At 38.4% G+C, this 21,812-nt stretch overlaps 1 protein-coding gene across 2 annotated transcripts in view; it reads left to right on the top strand.

Annotated features, from left to right (window-relative positions):
- Positions 1 to 687: 687 nt before the first annotated feature.
- bmp2k (BMP2 inducible kinase) overlaps positions 688 to 21,812 on the top strand; it is a 41,942-nt gene continuing 20,817 nt past the window's right edge. The window contains exon 1 of one of the 2 annotated variants that reach the window (XM_057361736.1): positions 688 to 1,700. In XM_057361736.1, the coding sequence (XP_057217719.1) occupies positions 1,556 to 1,700 (145 nt within the window). In that variant the 5' untranslated portion in view covers positions 688 to 1,555. The remainder of the gene's footprint in view (positions 1,701 to 21,812) is intronic. The other variant, XM_057361729.1, reaches the window with a different exon arrangement.

Here is a 21,812-nt window from a genome sequence, read left to right as displayed (position 1 = left end):
TGTATGAATGTTTAACCAATGACATATAGCCTATTGTAGCCTATAGGATATCTTGGGAAAATGTTGACAAAGTTTACAGATAAAATGTACAGTTTCACTAGGATTGGGATGGCGCGTTTGACCTGAAGATGGCGCTACATTCTCACGAACCGAGTAACAAAAATACCTGACGTCTTGTGTTGAAAGAACAAGTGCCCGCCTGAATCGTTGTCATCACGTTACTGCATCAGTTTTACGTAATCTCTACCCACGATGCGTCCTAAATCCTAATTATACAAACATGTAATTATTTTTTAATTGTTTTATATACATAAACAGGTTATATACTGTATAGGTTATTCATTTACACATACTAACAAATAATTATTTAATGTAAGGTATCAGGTTAAACCAGAATCTGTTTACTACTGATCATTTTCATCATTACTAACATTTATTGTTAAATAAACCAGACTTTGATGTCATGTGTATTTTGAGTATGTTTAGATCTATTGTTGTATACATTTAAAAAATAATGTATTTTCGCAGTACATCACAGACTCCAAACAATTCGTTCAGGGACTAAAGTACACATTGGTCAAGATCTTTATCGAGCAAACTGCCCAGTACAGACAGTCACTCGAGCCATCCCATCAGAAAACAGCATCCACGCGACGCATCCCGTTCACACCAATCCTGACAATGGGAAGAATCGGACAAAACAAGTTCGGTTGTCAGACAGGCGGATTGGGTAATAACAAACCTCCCACTCAATCTACGGCGAGTCACGAGAGTTCGAACTTTATCAGTGTGACTGGGGACTTCCAGAGCACGAGGAAGAGCTCTGCCATTCAGAAAACAACAAATAATCGACGCCGCTCGCTCGAAACCGTTCACCCGCTCGAGCTACTATGTGCTTATTTTTTATCGATATATTATTATGATACACGGTGCCCTCTCCAAGCAGACAGAGAAAGACAGTTAGCTAGCGAGCTGGCTAACCAAACTATCCTTAGGGGAAGTGGCAGCAGTCATCGTTGCAGGAGTTTCGCTATCTGGCTCGACTGCTAGCGTAGCCTCCGCCTAACACACCCACTTTTCGTGTGTTTGGTGTTTACACAGGTTTCGAGTGACCTGGATTTAACCAGCTTCGGCTTTTTGTTGAATAAAAAAGAATGGTTTGGCTAAATAGAGCATTTCACTACTGTTAGCAAGCAAGCGAGACGAATGGTATACAAAGCTTCTCGCTAGCCAGACCAAACTGGAGTCGGCCTGACAATACAGCGGCGTGGACTGCAGAAGTCGTGCTTTTATCACTCATTAACCACAAAACGCTGGTCTTACGCTGGTTTACTTCTATGCAGTTGCTTCACGGGGGTTTGAGGGATATAGGAAGCGTTCTTCTACGCCTTTCTGAGTCCCTCTGGCTCTGAAGTGCCAGGAGCATCTCAGGAGTACCGAACTCTCAGCATGCTGGACTAAAAAGCGGTGATGAGCAGATTGGAGTTTTAGTCGTTTTCGGCTGTTTTGGACTCTCGATTGTCCATTTGGGGAAGGCAGGAACACAGAGGCGAGAATGAAGAAGTTTGCGCGTATGCCAAAGTCGGAGAGCGGAAGTCTCGGGGGTGGGTCTGGATCTGGTACTGGCAGCAGCAACTATGTTGGAAAGGTGTTTGCCGTCGGTCGATACCAGGTCACGGTGGAAGAGCTGGTCGCTGAAGGTAAATGATGAATAAAATGTGCTTACCTCAATAAAAGTGGTTATAGATGACATACCAAGAAGCCCCCAACCCTCAAACATCTGCTTTATGTAAAGCCAGCTTGGTGGAAATTAAAGATACATAAGGCTGTTTTACTGTAGGTCGTTTTTTATTATATTGTGTGTCTTAAGACCTGCTGCCACGAATGGAACTGGCCACAGTCCCAGTTACAAGTTAAACAGGAGTATTTTTAGAGATAAAGATGATAATCCAATGCATCATTATTTGGAGTATTTCCATTGTAAATAGTCACAAATCATTGGGTTGAGTGAGTGTAATATTTACAAGGTCTGTGCTGATCCCAATCTTGGCCTGTGGTTGTAATGACATGTGACCTTCTGTCACTGCACCCGGATGACAAAACAGCGTTCCCGCAGTTATTGCAGCATTTCAGCCACTGGTTTGTGCCTTTCATTTTGCATCAGGAACGTTTTGTCTATACTTGTTTAGCTGCAAACAACCACTTGTTTTAATGCCATTCATTTAACTTTACCACGACACAAAGTTCACCAAGTGTGTTAGGTTAAAAAAATAAGATTTCACTTTAATTTCCACCTATTAGGGATGTAACGATTCACTCAGCTCACGATGCGATGCGAGTCACGATTCTGATCTCACGATGCGATTTATTCACGATTTACTCAAGATTTATGAAAAAAAAATGAGTTGAAACAAATTAGAAATGAACAACTTCCCTTGCATTATTTCTTAAATGCTTCACGTTTCTTTGTATAATAAAATAATGTTTTATTTCAAATAACAAAACTAAACTGCAATTTTATAACAAATTAATAATAGAAAAAGTCTCTTTAATATAAACAAACTAATACTGTCTGTGCTTTTCTTGGATTTTTTTGCATTTAAGAAATATCAGCATGTCCACGTTTAGGTTTGCAGTGAAAATAGCGGCCCCTGCTGTTCAAAAAATGTATTGCGATTCAGTTCACACCTCAACCGATTTGAATCGTCACTCATTATAACCGATTTTCAACCGGCTCACGGTGAATCGTTACATCCCTACCACCTATGCCTTCTCAATTCGGGCCATATCTTTTTTTATATTGGCAAAGATTTCCCCACTTACAGGATTTCAGTTTTTATGTACTCTTGATAATTGATTTAAACTTTTGTCTATTTTTTTAATAGAATAATTCATGCACAGTGTGTTTTGCTCAGCCTCATCAAAAAACCATTCATTTTTCTGTTAATACCTTATTATAAATGAAATCTAGTTTTTCTAAAAAACTAAAGGGTAAAAATGATGTCCCCCCTTAAAGTGATAGTTCACAAACATTCTGTCATCATTTACTCACTCTCTTGTCATTCCAAACCGGTATGACTTTCTTTCTATCGCAGAACACAAAAGATGATATTTTGAAGAATGTTGGTACCCGAACAGCACTGGCCCCCATTCACTTCTATTGTGTGGACACAAAACCAGTGCAAGTGAATGGGGGCCAGTTAACAACTTTCTTCAAAATATCTTCTTTTGTGTTCTGCGGAAGAAAGAAAGTCAAACAGGTTTGAAATGACAAGAGGGTGAGTAAATGATGACAGACATTTTTTGAAGGTGAACTATCACAGCGAACATCGTAATGATGAAAGCGTGCCCGGGTGTGGATGGTAAAGAGCAATGTGAGCGCAGGCCAGCGGGGGAGTGAGGAGGGGGGGACAATCGTGCTCGGGCACAGTTGAGAGCAACCGGGACAAGTGAGAGTACACCCTGAAACTGATGTCTGTGTTTTGTTGGCAATGGGTGCGCACATGCTTTAGTTCAGCCTACCCCTCCCCCCGCATGCGCAGTATGTTTTCGGAAATAATCGTACAGCTGTATCTATCGTTTATAAATGTGATCAAACTAAATACTCTTCGAAGATACGAAGTATGCAATACTACTCTATAGTTACTCAAGATTAATATGAGATTGGTAGAAACCGCGTGTGTTAGGCCGCGTTAAAGAGCGTGTTTATGGGATGTGAATGTTTTAGATCACTGGAGGCTTTGAGTCGTGGGACCACCGGTTGCGCCTTTTAGTTTGTGCAGAAGTGAAATTAGCGATCCATTGAAACAGCGGAGTTTCAGATGTTGTGTTTAAATAAAGCTCTTATTTCTGGAAATTGGCAGAGTAATCTAGAGACTGTTCATAGATCATGTGTGGTCACTAATAGCCGGCCACCTGCTCACCTTTCTGTCAACAGACCCTGTGAGACTGCTTTCTGTTATGTAAACAAACCTTGTCATGTGTCCAACCTTGTCAAAAAAACGTTAACGTTTGCACTGTTTCACTTATTTAGAATCTGCCTTAATCTTTGATCTTTTACTAAAATAATACCTGATTTAAAACTAAACCGGTTCAGAGTGGTGCTTTATTGTTTTTAGTGTGCAGTACATTTTATTGCACTTTTGATTAGAGGACATGTGAGGACATTGCAGTGTTACCAGACTGACCTTGAATAAGTCACGTGTAGGTGTTACCCCACTCGCGGAGCATGTGATTGGGGAATGTCAAAGAGGCACTCTTGATTTCTTTATCTTCCTTCAAATAAATTTATTTAGCTACAGTATAGTGCCTAAGGTAGGCCTATATGTCCTATAGTCTGTTTAAGGGGTGTTTGCATGTGTAGATGAGAGTTTAGTGATCATCATGTGACATCATGTGTTGATGTTATGGCCTCTGTTGTGTTTAGTCATTGTGTTGTCGTCTCTGTTTCCAAGCAGTGGATGGTTATTGTGTATGTGTTTTGGATCATGCGTTGCATTGACACCTTGCTTTGTCAATACAGGCCTAAACATTTAGCCTCTGTTGTTTTCAACCATTGGGATTTTTTTCTTTCACTTGACACATGATGACCTTGAAGTGTCATCTTGATCTTGTGTTATTCTTGTGTGAAAATGTGAAAAAGTAATCCTGGAGTCTGGTGTATGTTATAATGGAAAAAGGCTTCGAATTAAAAGCAAAGGAGACCCGCCTTCTCATGTCATCTTTGACCATTTAACCCAAAACAGTCCTTTCTTGCACCTTTGTTGTTTGTCTTTTAATTCTGCTAGTGAATGAAAATGCATTCAACCAACCAAGGGAATTCAAAGGCCTGCCAGTTGTTTCATAGACAGGACCTAAGCTCGTGTGACCTGAGACCTCACATGGTTACCAAAACCCTCTTCTCTGACCTCTTCCCTTCTTTAAACAACTTCGGCATATGGAGATTCTTGCCAAATTTAGTATTCTAACCACCACATCTATAGGGATATAAATGGTCATTAATAAATTACACTTCTTTGTAGCCTCATGGATTGGTATAATCAGACATGCTAGCTGTGGTGCTGTTGAGAGATGACAAAGGCATGATTGTCAGGTTTTCAACACTCTTCTGTGAGGATCCATTTCTGCTCCAAACATTTTGGCTGTACCGTGTGTGCGCGCACAAACATTTCTTACACAGCTTTGAGAAAATAGGTCACTCAAGCTTTGAGTCAGAATAGGGTTGGCATCAGAAGAGTGATTCTTTTTCTTAAGTGATTCTTTTTCAAAACAATAGTATTGTAAGAATATCTAACACATAATTACTTTGTCTTAATCAGTATGTGATTGGTTATTTCTCAACTTGTGATGATTCCTTTGTGTTTTCTCTAGCTCTGACAAGGTCGACTTGTCTTAAACACAGCAGATTTTTTAGATGGTTGAAGATTCCATAGTGTAGTGTAGATTTCAGACTTAATATCTCTGTAATATAATATTACCTACCTATGATTGTAAGTAGTTTTCTATCTATCTAATGTAGATTAAAGGGATAGTTCTCCCGAAAGTGAGAATTCTGTCTTAAATTACTCTGTTTTTCCAAACCTGCATACATTTCGTTGTTTGGTTGAACACAGAGAAAGATATTTGGACAAATGCTTGTAACCAAACAGTTCTTGGACCCCATTGACTACCATAGTAGGAAACATGACAATGGTAGTAGGGACGGGCGATATTATATCGTTTGCAATATACCGGTAGAAATTCCCCACACGATAGGAATTAGTCTTCCCGCGATATAAACGATAAATTCTAGTTGATGACGTATTTTTTTGTGAGACCCATTCACAGCTCATATGTGAAGCGAAAACAGGTATAGCGGAGGGTAAGGATGTAACGATTCACTCAGCTCACGATGCGATGCGAGTCACGATTCTGATCTCACGATGCGTTTATTCACAATTTACTCAAGATTTATGAAAAATGAGTTGAAACAAATTAGAAATGAACAACTTCCCTTGCATTATTTCTTAAATGCTTCACGTTTCTTTGTATAATAAAATAATGTTTTATTTCAAATAACAAAACTAAACTGCAATTTTATAACAAATTAATAATAGAAAAATCTCTTTAATATAAACAAACTAATACTGTCTGCTTTTCTTGGATTTTTTGCATTTAAGAAATATCAGCATGTCCACGTTTAGATTTGCAGTGAAAATAGCGGCCCCTGCTGTTCAAAAAATGTATTGCGATTCAGTTCACACCTCAACCGATTTGAATCGTCACTCATTATAACCGATTTTCAACCGGCTCACGGTGAATCGTTACATCCCTAGCGGAGGGCGGACTTTCGTTTTATTTAATTCGTTTGTTAAGTATGCGTTGATAGTCATAATACGTTACACCACAACATTTAGTTTGGCTAAAAGTATTTATTTAAACATTCGTTAGATGTTATGCGCGCGTGCGCAAATTGTTTAATATGATTTCTTGCCTGTTATATACAGAATCAACAGAGCGTCCCGTGCGCAGCTCACGCCCACAGTGCCCAGCACTGCTGCCTGTTTACATACAGTACAAAATGCGTTTATGAGCGTATAAAAGCATGGATTATTTAATTAGATTTCTTTTATCCGTATTTTTCTGTTCTCTTTCTGTAGCGCGAGTCATAGACAGATTCAGTGTATGTTGCTGTGAGAAGAGAAGGTTCACACAGTTCAAAAGAGAGTGATTGACAGCGTGATGCGATCGATCGTTTCCACCCAACAATAGAATATATACAGTTTTATATATATATACAGTATATCGTCATTTTTATCGTTATCGCAACAAATACTAGGAATTATCGTGATAGAGTTTTAGGGCCATATCGCCCATCCCTAAATGGTAGTGTATATTCCCCCAGAACTGCTTGCTTTCCTTCGTTCTTTAAAAGATCTTCTTTTGTGTACAACAGAACAAAAAAATATAGCATTAGGGTCTGATCAGACAGAACGCATCTTTTGCTGTGAGACGCGCCTCTTTTGAATTGTTTTCAGTTGGCAGGGAGCGTTTTGCGCGCTGCTTATGCGCGCCGGGGGCCTCGCGTTTCTGCGGCCTGCTGCGCCTCGCGTTTTAGGCGGAGCGCTCTGAGCGCCAGAAGTTGAAAAAAACTCAACTCTGAGCAGAAAAGCGCTTGCCGTCATGTGCGCTTTTTTCCATTGTCCAATCGGATGAGTGGAGAGGCGGGGCTTCCCTTGTCGCAATGCTCGGAACGCCTGGAGACATGGAGGAGAAACTTGTTGTGGCTGTTTCGGGTTACCTAGCAACATACAAAAAACGCTGCTTTTCAAACACATGTTCGAAAACGCGAGGCGTGCCGCGCTGCTCTTTTGGTGACTCTTAGCAGCGCAGCGCGCCTCGTGTTTTCGAACATGAAAAGCACGTTCTGTGTGATTGTACCCTTAAGTTGTGTTTTGTGTTTCCTTATAAAGTTATAATTATAAAGTGCAACCCTGTACAGTGTTCAATATGTCCTGCATCATTGTCTAAACAAGCAAATCATTCACTCGCAAATTATTATTTTTTTCCGTATGTGCAGTGTGAGAAAAGTCTAGGAACACTTTTTCCAGACTCGGTATTCTTTAAAAATCTCCAAAAGACTCATCTGTAAACTTCTAAAAGAAGAACAAGCCAACCTCTAGGAAAGCTGTCACAATGTGCAGAATCTGTTAGCTTCCCACCAAAAGCAAACTTTGCTGTATTTTTAGCAGGTCATCCAGTACAACAGATAAATTTGTGAACATCATTGTGGTGTAAGTTGGAGGAAGCTGATTAGACAGTGTTCTTTAGAAGATATCTGTGAGGAGTGTGTGGGTCGGTGAAGTTTATGAAAGATTCATCTGTTAAAATAAGATACGCTTCCAGACCTTGGCGATGTCAGGCAGTTGTGAAAAGAAACAAGAAAGAGACTTGCTGAGACTTACAGAGTGCTGTTGTGTTTCAGTAGTATTACTTGACATGTGCATGTGTGGATCCTGTCTGAAATCTTGTAAGTCTAGCACGAAAGGCTATTGTGGATTAAGCATAATTTATTACTACACTGTTAAAAAAATCTGTAAAAAAATGGTAAAAAGTCTCCAGACATTCCGTAAAATTACGGAAAAACCTGATTCACAAAATTACACGAAATAAACTGTCAAAATTGGTTAAATTACAGTATAGCAATGTTGATAATTGCTCATTAAAATGTGTAAAAACAGATAAATTATATCAAAATACATTAAAAAGCAACTTCTTCTCAGGGTAATCTCTGTAAATTTAGGAATTTTAAGTAATTTTATTAAGATTGTCTGACAATCTACACACTAATTTACTTTTTAAAAAAATGTATAATAACTAAGAAACTTCTAATAAAAACCAAATGTCTGTACATTTACATGTTATAAAAAAGATATATATTTTTTAAATTCACAAAAAGTAGCTACATTTAAGACCTACAATACTGTTAATTAAAAGTAATTGGCAGTTATTTGAATCTATAATGAAACTCTCAGGTCCCAGGCCTACAATAATTTCCTGTTAAATTATTTACATGTAAAATAAAACACAATATTAAAAAACAGTACTTTATTTTGGACCTTAAATGAAACAGAAATATTTTTGCATTTCCAAAATGTCTTTTTCTTTTTAAAAATTTTCATCTGACAGTGGGAATACAAGCTGAGTTGAGTATATCAGATTCAGAACATAAAAAATAGCTCTGTACATGCAAGGTATTCGTTACACATCTAGACATTATTTGAGCAACTTGAGTCATATAGATTACTTATGCTGCCTGTAGGTGACTTGGATTGTCAGAGTTTTGGTCATAGCTGTATTTGTGACTGCCATGAATGGCGTTGACTCGCGCACACACAGTGCCATCTTAAAACGCATCATTTGTTTATTTTCATGTCACAGACACGAATGGCAACATTATTCCAGCTTGTTTCTAACGTACGTGTGCGTGTTTACTGTAGCCTATACGGCGTAATCAACTCTCCGGTTCCCCGAGGGCTGCTGCCGCTTGTGTCTCGTACGGCTCTCACTAAATCCTTGGTGTTTCGAGTCTGACGTCATCACCCAAACGTGTTTTTTCATCAATTTTAACAATCATAGGTAGTTTAGATGGTTAGAGTAAGGTTAGGGTGTGGGTTAGAGTAAAGGTTTCGTAAGACTTGAAACACCAAAGATTTAGTCAAAACCAACAAGCCACGCCCACGTACCGTCCCCGTAAAACAGATTAAGCGGCAGACGGGCAGCTTGAAACGGAGCTCTGAATACACCGTATATATCATTTACACACAGAAACAAGATTGTATAGTGTTGCTAATAGCTGATGTCAGTAAACACGCTATTTAGGGCGCAGACCAAAGAAACGACGCGCTGTCACTTTCAGCCGAACCAACCCAAATAGACGAGAACGATGTAAGTGGTCGCTTTTGACCATAGGAACTTCGGCCTACTTATGTGATTATTTTATGTGTCTGTGACATGAATAAATAGATGATGTGAATAAAAACACCGTTAGAGTCTCTGTGTTTGCGCGGGAGTGACACCCGCCACAGCTCAAGTACAAAAGCTTGTGTCATTTTACAAACGTCCTCTGCTTGTACTTTCACATAAGATCGTTAATCGTTTTAACCGCGGTTTACTTCCCACCGCTGCCTCGAGTTCAACATGGCTGCGTATCAAATCTGTAACATGCTCATCCTCCCCGTTATACGCGTTGTGTGAAATCAGGGGCTATTTTTAAATTGCAGGCTTATTGAAATAATGGGCGGGAAACTATAGAGATCCGATCAGTATCCATATGTGGAAGCCACTTGTTGACAAGTGTAAACGCGCTGTGTCCTGATTGTCTGAAGATCCGATCTGCTTGTTCGGATCACCGAGATCGCATGTTAATGCCAAATATAAACGCACCCTAAAGTACGTTAACTAGATACGAACGTGGAATCCTGTTATTTCAATGCCATCTGGCTGTTCTGCTTGTCTGAATGAATTATGTGCATAGTTTAACATTCAACACGAGTGATAGTTGAGGATTTATCTGCGTCTGCATTGTATGAGGATATGAACACATGAACTTCATCTCCTGACTGAGTTGTTCTGAGAGTTTATTTTACGAGCGTTTTACTGTTTGAGTGAAGCTATTGGCAAACACACAAAAACTTGAGCCTTCCCAGAAAACCCATCAAAATAAAAGTCCTGTTGAATTGAACACACACTGTAGTGTTAAGTCTAAATGTTTGCCTCTTCCTCGATGTTTTTGTTGTTGCCTGAATTCGATTTAATTACATCACAAGAATATATATTACCTGTTTATTTCAGTATGATAATTACATATATATAAATAATAGCATTTCTCTAGGAAATGTTATTTCGGAAAAATATCGTTATCGCAATATTCAACAACAAAATCGCATATTTTCTCAATATCGTGCAGACCTATCTTAGATGGAATCAGGTAAACCTATTTTTTAAATATCAACGGTCGCAGCAAAATACTTAGACTGACTACAAATCTCTATGTACATTATAAACTATTCAGTTTACTTTCGTATAGCAAAACCTCCCAAGAGTTACTTTTGCAATAATAAATCTTGAACAGTCACGGTGAACCAACAAGGACAAAACAAATGAATAATAATGGATATTATAGGAAAATGATACCGTCTAGATCAACTTTAATTTATTGCCACTGTCAAAGCAATCGTATGGAATTAAGTTACTTGTCCATCTTTGGCAATGTAGATTTTAGATTATAAACAGTCCAATCTTTCCCATACCTAGATTGTCATGGTCATCTGCGGTAGATTAGCACAAGCAGCAGATCCACAGAATCTGAAAATAAAATATTTAAAATAAGTTGTAATACATTCACACGTACAAGATAGATTTTAGATTATAAACAGTCCAGTTTTTTTCCATACCTGGATTTTCATGGTCATCTGCTGTAGATTATCACAAGCATTAGATCCCCAGAACCTGAAAATAAGATATTTAAAATAAGTTGTTTGTATTTACATTTACACATACAAAGCACAAGTTCCACAGACAGACATACAAAACATAAACAAGAAAATTAAGCTATAGAGTATTGCTATGAAATGATAACAACATGTATAGGGAAATCTTAAAGGCGCAGTTCTTGAAAATCAGCGGCCACTAGCTTTGTATTATAGTTTTGCAACGAATCTCTGAGTCATTTGCCCACCCCTCCCTTTCGAATTACGACGGAGGCCACAACAGTAAAAAAAGATGTAGTCTACTGAGACAGCGGATAGAAGTGATACAAGCAGGTAAGGCAATATATTAACGTAATTAATCATTTAACATGTATTCTATTGCGAAAGTTACTGTTACAATTCTATAATTAGATATATTTCTTGTGTGCTATCTAGTACACGCTGAGAGTAGTGAAGTAACTAAAGTTAGCTAATCATAAATAGCAACGCTGTTCAAAGCGTTTGATCTGACAGCGACATAGGCAGTTAGGTGTAAGTTAGTAGACGTTTGTCTCCCCCTTTGTAAAGCCAGGAACAACCGGAGTACGTACCGCAGGGACGGAAAAACATTATTATTCGGAGGTTATATGGCCATTGGTATAAAATGCTAACATTACCGTTTCAACAAAACAGTTGTTTGGTAAACATTGAAAAAGTGGAAACATTGAAAATGTTGAATTATCTTACCAGTCTAGCAGAAAACAGGCAACTTAAAATTTTTCTGTAATATTAAATTATGGTTAATTTCTTGTAATTTTAATAGAAAATGTTTAATGGGAAAAAAGCTAAAATTCTGTTAAATAATACAGACCATTACCTGTAAAATATATATTTTTTCTAACAGTGTACAATAGTTCTTAAATTGCTATTGCTGACCGTACTGTAGAATAGGAGTCTACTCTGCATGCATTTGTTTCTGCTGAAGGATCACAGATATTTTTCACTTATTGTTCAAGCAAATTAAAGCCATCATTTTCCATTATTGGTATTGTCAGAGCTGCTGTATGGAATGACCCAGAACAATCAGGCGAGTACTCTCTGTTTGCCTCTTTATACACAGTAGTATCAACATTTGTGGTTGTCAGCACATTAGGCTGGTGGCCGAGTGATTCTTTTCTGGCTTGTGTGGTGATATAGTTTACTGGAGAAGAGAGGGGATTACTTGGTCTAGAGATGCAGAAACAACCGCATGGAAATGTATATTTTATGATGCTTATTGTTCGCCCCACTTTTGTATGTAGTTCTCCCTCATGTAACATACTTTAATTCCTCAGCTGCAAGACCTGAATTGGGTGTGTCTGATAATAGAGGCATCCAAAATGTGAAGTCATAATGACATGTTTCAACATGGCTGACCGGGGACCCGGGTTTGGAGAGAAGCATGGGGGTAAATGGAGGGGTGGTCTGCAAGATGTTTAAGGCCAACCTATAGACTGTTTCAAAGTGACAAGTGACAACATAAACAAATGTTACTGCGCGTACACCCGTTCGTGAACTGTCCTTAACTTCCGGTACACATTCACGGACAGTGCCTGTTAGGGTTGGGTAGATAGACCGTGCCATCATCCATCACAGATGGCTGATAGTAGTGTTGTAGTCGAGACCACCAAAACCGAGACCAAGACAAGACCGAAACCAGAGGGTGTCAAGACCAAGACAAGACAAGACTTTGAGGGGCCTAGACCGAGTCGAGACCAAGACCAGCACTCCCAAAATTCATTCGAAAGATCCACAAAACACTAAAAAGTCATAATAAAATAATAATAGAAGTAACTTGGGTGATTTATTGTGCAGAAATGTATGTGTAGGATGTTAGGGTTAGGGTTAGTTTTATGATTTACCATGTTTTATCACCCACATACTGTAACATATTAACATTTTTGTGCATGTAAAATTCCAACAACTAAACATTGAAAAAAACCTGATAAATACCCAAGATAAATTTAAGTCTGTGACCTTCAACAAAACAAAACATTCAGTGACTTATTTAGTAGGGATGCCACAATTCTCAATATAATATTGAACCGATCGGTACGACCTCCACGGTTCAATATGTGTAAGTGAATTATGGTTTTCCGGTTTTGCGCTTAAATTATTTCCATGCGCTTCCTGGCTCTCTCCGTTTTTGTCTGTATGTCTGTGCGCTGAGATAGATGAACACATCCCCACGAGTAATATCTAATAGCGAGTGGTGGTCGGGCGGTGAAGCGAGGCTGCCTGCAACACGAGAAGCAATGTGCTGTTGTCGAGTATAATGCTGACGAACAGACGCGAGCTGGCTTTATTGTATGCCTGTTGTACTAAAGTGATAATGTCCAAATTTGGCACATCAAGAATGTATTTTTACACTGCATACGAAAGCAGCACGTTCACGTTGCTCTCACACAGCACATGCAGAAAGAGTGTCTACAGCACCATGCCAAAGTCCGTTTAGCCGTCGGCAGCCTTTCGGACAGCTATTTACGTCGTAGCAAGAGCGCCTCCAGGCAGCTATTTAGCATTGCATTTATTCCAATTTATTGCAATGGCAGTGACGCATCTTGTTAATATATTATCTTTGGCCTTTCCCATTGAGCGCTAGTGTTTGCAGTGTTACGCGCACCGCACGTTTACTTCCATTACAGCAATTGCAAGTTTTGCATTATGTTATCTTAAATACTCTGATGCGCAAAACCTCTTCAAGAAGCTTATTTTACTGGCATGTTGATGAACAGTAAACCAAAAACTGCTGTGAGCTGCCAGTGAAAATCTTTACATTTATTCAATACACCAAGAATTTGTAAAAGTGGATTTTTGCTCTAAGGTAATAAAATAAGTCAAGTAAATAAAGACAATTTCAGTAAAGTAGTTTTTTTCTTCTTAACCTTTATCTGTTCCTGTGACATAAGCATAGAACAATGAAAAAATACTTTAATGTGCCAAGCCATCAGAACCAAACCGAAAACCGAGGTTCGTATTGAACCGTGGGTGAGCTGTATTGTTGCATCTCTATTAATTAGTTTCATTGCTTTTTATCTAATCTACAGCAAAATAGCTGTGTGTTGCTCAGAAATGCACAAAAGTTCAGATTTGTTCTAGATTTGTTTGGGACTAGCCAAAATAGAAAAAAAACTTGTTTAATTGTGTCTAAAACTTAAGTCACCTATTAACTCAAGGTTTATTGAATAATTATACAAAATCAATATCACATCAGATGTTATAAAATAAAAACAAGATCTCATTCAAGTACCTTTTTTGTAATTACATGTCGGATAATGTGGGCCTTTGTGTGTAACATTTTGTTGACAGATTTCTTTAAGACAATCCCCCATTCTTCTCTTACTAGAATCAAATAAGGAACAGGTAGTAAATGCTTTTAAAGCCAGAAGTTTTACATCCAATCACATGAATGATGTTAACACATAATTCAGACAATGCACCAGCAATTTAGTGTAATTCCCACAGTTGTGGTCTTGACCGGTCTTGAAATAAAATCCCGAGACCACTAAGTCTGAGACCAAAGACAGTCGAGACCGAGACAAGACCAAGACCATCAAAAAATGGTCTTGAGACCAGTCTCGAGTACTACAACACTAGCTGATAGACATGATGATGTTGAGCCAGCATTGTGATTCCAACATATGTTTCACTTCAGTCACGTGACACTCACTGCTCTGTGCTGCGGGCTGCAAATCGCATTGTAAACAAATATGAACAAAGCTAAGGGGAATATACAGTGCTGTATATTCCCCTGTCACTCTTCGCAATCCTCATTTATTGCCCTCTTTGCAAAAAGCTGTAATTTTGCCACTGGCCTTCTTTATTTTCACCACATATAATTAAATTAAATTAGCTAGCTCAAAACACAAAAGTAACTCGGAACTAAATTATTATATATGAACTTTACTACACATTGTCATAAATAAACTTTAAATACTTAATCTAACTAACCACTCTTGTTAAATGGTCTAAGCACGCTTATGTTCTGATGTGTTTTGAGTGACTGATTTGATGGGTTCAGTCAGTGAGTCTCTTGAGTTCAGTGTTTGATATATTTACATTTAGTCATTTAGCAGACGCTTTTATCCAAAGCGACTTACAGAGAGTTCAGGGAGCAATAAGCGATATGTCATACAGGAGCAATAATACAATAGGTGCTAATACAAAGTTACTAGTTTCATACTAGTTTTTTTTACTAGTATACTAGTTACTAGTCTCAAATAAGTCATTATGTCGGAAATCAGACATTAGCGTACATTGACACGCTGTTTGTTTTTCCACAGCTGAAGACATCGCAAAAGATAGAAGTTAACATGTAAAACACTTCATTGGATAGGATTTTTCCTTTATGTCAGCTGCATGTGCGGAACACAGGGAAGAAAAGGCAACATGTTCTTGAGCACATTCACACCCAGGTGTAATTCAGGTAAAAATATTCTCTGAATGCGCCACGTGAAACATGAATTCTGTCTTCCGACTTAGCTTTTGATTAAAGTGTGAGGGAGAGAGACAGTTCAGAAACCGACGTGTTTGATTTCATTAAGCGCTGCGCAGAACGATCGGAAAATCACATCAATGTTCCGTGAGATTGTTTTAAAAGCATATGGTGCACTCTGTCCCGCAATGCTTTTATGCCGTTCAGTCTGCGCAACACTGAATGAAGTCAAACACACACTTTAGTTTGGAGACAGAGGGAGTGCATGAGCTCTCTGCTCGCTTTTTCATGCACTTATCACAAGCGCGTCATTCACCACTCATAAATCACATTAAATGCTCAAATAAATCTTTGGCGGGGCAAACATTTTTTTTACGCACTCGCACCAATGAGACCCTGTGAAATTTTACCTCGCACGTTATAAAAAAAGGTCGCATTTGCAAGCATTTTGGTCGCAGTCTAATGCCTGTACATTATTTCTGATAACAAGCAAAAGAAACCGAGAAGAACTGTTACCTGGCTAAATTTGTCTCTCCAATATTGTGAATTTAGACTGCGATACCAAGCTCCGCTAGATATTTCCAGGCATTTCATTAACAGTAACTCTTGGAAAGCTCAGAAAGCCCAAGAACATTTGCACAAAGCATAACTCATCAAGCTTCAATGTCTTTGTGATAATGAGCTGTGAATGACCGCTAATGTGTCCCTTTAAAATAGAGGAAGCTAAACCACTGGCCTGATTTATTAAAGCGGCCCTAACACACGCGGTTTCTGCCAATCTCATATTAATTTTGAGTACCTATAGAGTAGTATTGTATACTTCGTATCTTCGAAGAGTATTTAGTTTGATCACATTTATAAAAGATAGATACAGCTGTACGATTTTTTCCGAAAGCATACGGCGCGTGTGGGGGGGAGGGGTAGGCTGAACCAAAGCACGTGCGCACCCATTGCCAACAAAACACAGACATCAGTTTCGTCCGGCATCTTTTAGCGCTGGGACGACTCCATATATCAGTTTCAAACGATCTCCAAATCCGGCGTTATATCCACCGTTTATATAACATTCATCACCCAAATGCAGTGAACAAACAAACACCTGAACTTTGCGAACGTATGCTCTCTCACTCTCTCCTGCACACAAGTGAAAGTGACGTCTGCGCATGCTCCTTCTCCTGCTCTCCTTGCTGCCACGTGCTTTTCCGGGAGAATTGTATAAGAGACTAAGAAAAATTGTTGCGAAACAGTTTTATATGTTCGAAAAAAACTTTCCAAAACCTGTGTGATCGCTGGGGGAGTGTATCGAGCACAGAAATACTATGTAATACACCCAACTCGTTTTTTGACAAGGTGACCATGTTAAGCATGAGAAGACAGCACGTTTAACATTGTAAAGAAGTCAGAATGCATGATACACCGTTGCACCACCCCTTTAAGATCTTGAACCTGCAGCATCTGTGGGCATCAACACCATTGACACTGCCAGCTTCTGACACTTTCTTGAAACGCCTGCCTCACCGTGAGCCCTTATGTGAGGAATCAGATGCTGCTTGCAGACAGACAGGTGACAGCTGCATTGTGTTTGTGTGCTTCAAACTGAAGTGTATTTGTACTGGTGCATAGGAGTAATTTTTAAAGACTTACTTTAGGCTAAGACTTCAGTTTATGTCCGGATGTTTTTGGCCTGTAAGATACTAGCAAGTGATTTGTAGAAGTGATAAGTGATTAGTTGATAAGCGTCCTTTGAACATTTTAGTCCTTTATTATAGGGCTGCACGATAAATCGATAAAAGCGATTAGATGATTTACCGCAAATACAGAGCCAGAATTTTTAATTTTATTTTAAAGAATATGATGCGTTTATGTAGATTAAGAGAGCACAGCAGTATATTCAATTAACCAACCTTAGAAATGTAAAACACAATAATGCACCAATAATTTTAATGAACAACATCATATATAATATTAAAACACTGACAGGGACCATTTTTGCCAATTACATACTTTTATTTAACAAAAGTTTTGAATGATTATTAAAAAAATTCCAGCCATTACAAGCACGCAATGAATCTCGGGATAGCCTAGGCTGTGAAGGATACGTTCGCTCTATCGCTCTAAAGACTTAGTTGTGATTGCTTGTTGGTCCGTTTTTCATTTGTATTATTTGGCTTTAAATTGTGGTACAGTTGCATCAACGACACACGGGCTTACGTGAGTATTTCCAACAACCAAAAGGGTAATGATTCAAGAATGCATGGGATGGATTGCAAAAGATGTAAAGAATGCAACTGGTAGTGCAACGCATAGTATTTCTTGAATGATGACTAGGCTACATGAAGACAAATTGCATAATGAATGTCAAAATTTTCAGTTCATGCACCAGTGTCTTGAACAGAAGTGCATTTGTAGCAAATGTGAACTTTACTTGTATGTACATGTAAATTATACCAAAGCTGCATCTGTGTGCAGTTCACATTTGTGCACCACACTGGAAAACAGCTTTCACATCAGCCAGATGAACCAAACTGTGACGTCAAATGGACTCGGCTCAGCACCAGAAACTCTTGTGTGGAAAGCCTCCTGACTAAACAGTTTTGTTTGCCTGTGTTTAATAGAACGATGTGTTGCCTCTCATGTCTCTCGCTACTGTTCTAGAGCAGGGAAAGAAATAACTGGCAAGTATGTTAGAATAGCACTTGACCTGGTTACATATTAGTAACAACCCAGCGTAATATAGGCCAGTGTTATGAGTATGATTTTATGGCTTGGAAAGCTCATCACTAAAGATTACATTTGGTTGTTTTGATCAAAGCCTGCTTACACATGTTTGTCATGTAATTCAAGATGCTTTCTGTGCCACTGAATTTGTTTAACTTTGTTTCCTGGTTTGACATGTAGGGTTATTTTTTATGGGTCTGTAGGTAACTCTATAGGTTGTACATAACGTGATAGAAAGAAATAATCAAAGACAGGATTTTTAGTTTTTTTGTAGAGAAATTGAACACTATAGACCACTTTGCAAGATGAAAACAACACGGGTCCACTTCCTTATACTTCAGATATATAATTACATCTTAAAGATGTTCAGTTAACAATATAGTTTGGTTGTAAATGTTCTGTTGGTTGTATTTGCCACGTTTGTGTAGTGTTAAACCAAAACAGGAAGTGCTTCTTGACCAGTGTTGGTCTAGGGCTGTCAAACGATTAATCGCATTCAGAATAAAAGTTTGTGTTTACATAATGTATGTCTGTGTACTGTGCATATTAAAATTTTTTGTAAACCAAAATATACACACATGTATATGTATTTAGGGAATATTTAGATGTATTTATTTATATTTACCAATAATTTAAATTATATATAAAAATTGATTAATTTTTATATTTTTATTAAATATATGCATGTATGTGTATGTGTTTATAAATGCAAATATGCACAGACACATATTATGTAAACACAAACTTTTATTCTGGATGTGATTACTCACATTAATTGCGATTAATTGTTTGACAGCTCTAAAAATTTTCCATAGAATAATGGTATTGTTATATTTTATATATGTAACTGCAGTATGTTTTAGAAAGGTGTAACAAACCTATTCAAGCATTTATTTAAAATGCATAAATGAATTTTTTTTGTATTTTTTAAACATTATTTTATTTTTATTCTGTGGGCAGTACATCAGTGAGTAAGAGTAAAATGTTTAATAACATTTAGCACAGTATGTCCAAGCAAAAACATTTTCTTTTAATTTTTTTGTATTCAAAGTCACTTCATTGACTATGTTTACATGCACCCTTATAATGCGATTATAATAGCATTTTGGCAATACTGCGATTATGCTTTACCTCATGTAAATGCAACCATTCGATTTAAATAATTTGATTAATCGCAGTAAGCATAATCGAAGTAACATATGTGGTGTATGCAGGTTTAAACGCAATAAGATTGCATGTAAACACCTTAATCGCATTTATGCTGCTCTTATCAAGGTGCGCATGTGCTTCTGTCACTCACCTTAAACGCAAATACAGTCTGAAGTTTTATCGTCAACACAACTTGCTGTCATCAGTCTTTGCTACTTACCTTCAAACAGAAACAGTGCCAACACGATGACAGCGTACAACACCGTTGCGGAGGCATTTTCCATCGTATTTCTATATTCATCATGGCGCCGAATAACCAGAAACTATGTCCACATAACAGTGTTTTGCATTTGACGCGAATATATTAAAACGATAGCCAGTAACACACACCTACTGTATCTGAGATCATCGTTTGTGCTGTGTATTATAGCAAATAATCAGACTAATAAAACTCCCATATAAACGGGAGCGAAGAAGTGTTCTCATGTCTTCTGCATGTTACTGCGATTAAGTCCTTACTGTGATTATTGGAAATAATCGCATTATTGATGCGCATGTAAACAAAGTCATTGTTAAAACACGTTTTTGTCCTCTAATACAATTAAAAATCAACATAAATATTAATTTGAGTTTGTTACCCAGACATTAAATAAGGGTTAAGTAAGATTCTAAGAAGCAAGTTTCGTGTGTCTCAGTGTCTGTGTCTCTGGAGCCTCTTAAGTCTGGTGATACTCGGCACTGGTGAAGCGTTTTAGCGTTTGACAGAATCTCACACTGCTCCCTGTCTCTGTATTATCCATCAGCAGTATGCAACTGCCAGAGAGCTCTCTTGCTCAATGCCATGGTGAACCCTGACACACTTTCTGAGCGGTCTGCTGCATCTGAGGTCTTTTTCCTGTGAGCTTTTGCTGAGTGGTGGCTGAAACTGCTTTATCTGCACTAAACGCTAAAAGACGTATGTGCACTTCACGTCTTGCCACAATGTGCAAAGATAAGCATTTTCATGGGTAACTAGGGATGCCACAATACTCATTATAATATTGAACCGTTCGGTACAACCTCCACGGTTCAGTACGTGTAAGTGAATAGCAGTTTTCCGGTTTGCGTTAAAAAATTTCTGTGCGCTTAATTACACTGTGAACTGGCTCTGTCCGTGTTTGTCTGTATGCTGAGATAGATAAGCGCATCACCAATATCTAATAGCGAGTGGTGGTCGGGCGTGAAGCGAGACTGCCTGCAACACGTGAAGCAATGTGCTGTTGTCGAGTATAATGCTGACGAACAGACGCGAGCTGGCTTTATTGTATGCGATAATGTCCAAATTTGGCACATTAAGAATGTATTTTTACACTGCATATGAAAGCAGCACGTTCGCGTTGCTCTCAGCACATGCAGAAAGAGTGTCTCTTCCAGCACCATGCCAAAGTCCGTTTAACGAAAGTCATGCCACGGCGGTCTTTCGGACAGCTATTTACGTCATAGCAAGAGCGCCTCCAAGCAGCTATTTAGCATTGCATTTCTTCTAATTTATTGCAATGGCAGTTAGTTACCTTGTTAGTATGTTATCTTTGGCCTTTCCCATTGAGCGCACGTTTACTTCCATTACAGCAATCGCAAGTTTTGCATTACGTCATATTAATTACTCTGATGCGCAAAACCTCTTCAAGAAGCTTATCTCACTGGCATGTTGATGAACAGTAAACCAAAAACTGCTGTGAGCTGCCAGTGTAAATCTTTACATTTATATTTAAGTAGTTTTTTGCTTAAAGATAATAAAATAAGTCAAGTAAAATAAAGAGAATTTCAGTAAAAAAAATGTTTTTCTTAAGTTTTTACTGTTCCTGTCACATAAGCATAAAACAATCCAAAAACACTTTAATGTGCGGAAGCCATCCGAACCGAAAACCGTGGACCATAAACCGAGGTTCGTATTGAACTGTGGGTGAGCTGTATTGTTGCATCCCTATGGGTAACTGATAACAAACACGTATCGCTACCCAGTTCTGCTGCTCGTTGAACTGGTTACAGAGGTCTTTCTACAAACAAGTAGGCTAAAGTGCTTATTTAGATGAAGGAATGAGGTCATTTGCTCAAGGCCGGTTAGAGGGAAGAAAGGTGGGCAGATGCAGAAGGGACATTAGCAGGAGATCGAGGCACAGGGCCAAGCCGTTGTCATTATAACAGAAGCCTGCCTGTATATCCGGATGTTAAATGTGGTACTGGTATAGTGATGTCATAGTGCTGGATTTATGACTGCGGTGATAAAGCACAAAAAGCATTAGATCATCGTATTCTTGAGTCATTTTGAATAAAAACGGATTAAAATGATTACATGCACATGTCATGCATCATACCCCTCCTTTCTGCTGTTTTCGTGTGAACCTGAACCTGGATAGGTGCATTGAGAACTGGGCAAGTACTAGGATGTCTATCTTCTGTCATCACATACAAAATTTGGGAATATGTATGCTTGTCACATAATGCGTTGTGTTGTGTACAGTAGGTCCCGAACAACAAAAGCA

The sequence above is a fragment of the Triplophysa rosa genome, linkage group LG2 (genome assembly GCF_024868665.1).
Source record: "Triplophysa rosa linkage group LG2, Trosa_1v2, whole genome shotgun sequence".
Taxonomy (NCBI): domain Eukaryota; kingdom Metazoa; phylum Chordata; class Actinopteri; order Cypriniformes; family Nemacheilidae; genus Triplophysa; species Triplophysa rosa.
The sequence above is the reverse complement of the archived record's forward strand: the minus strand, read 5'-3'. Positions and strand labels throughout refer to the sequence as shown.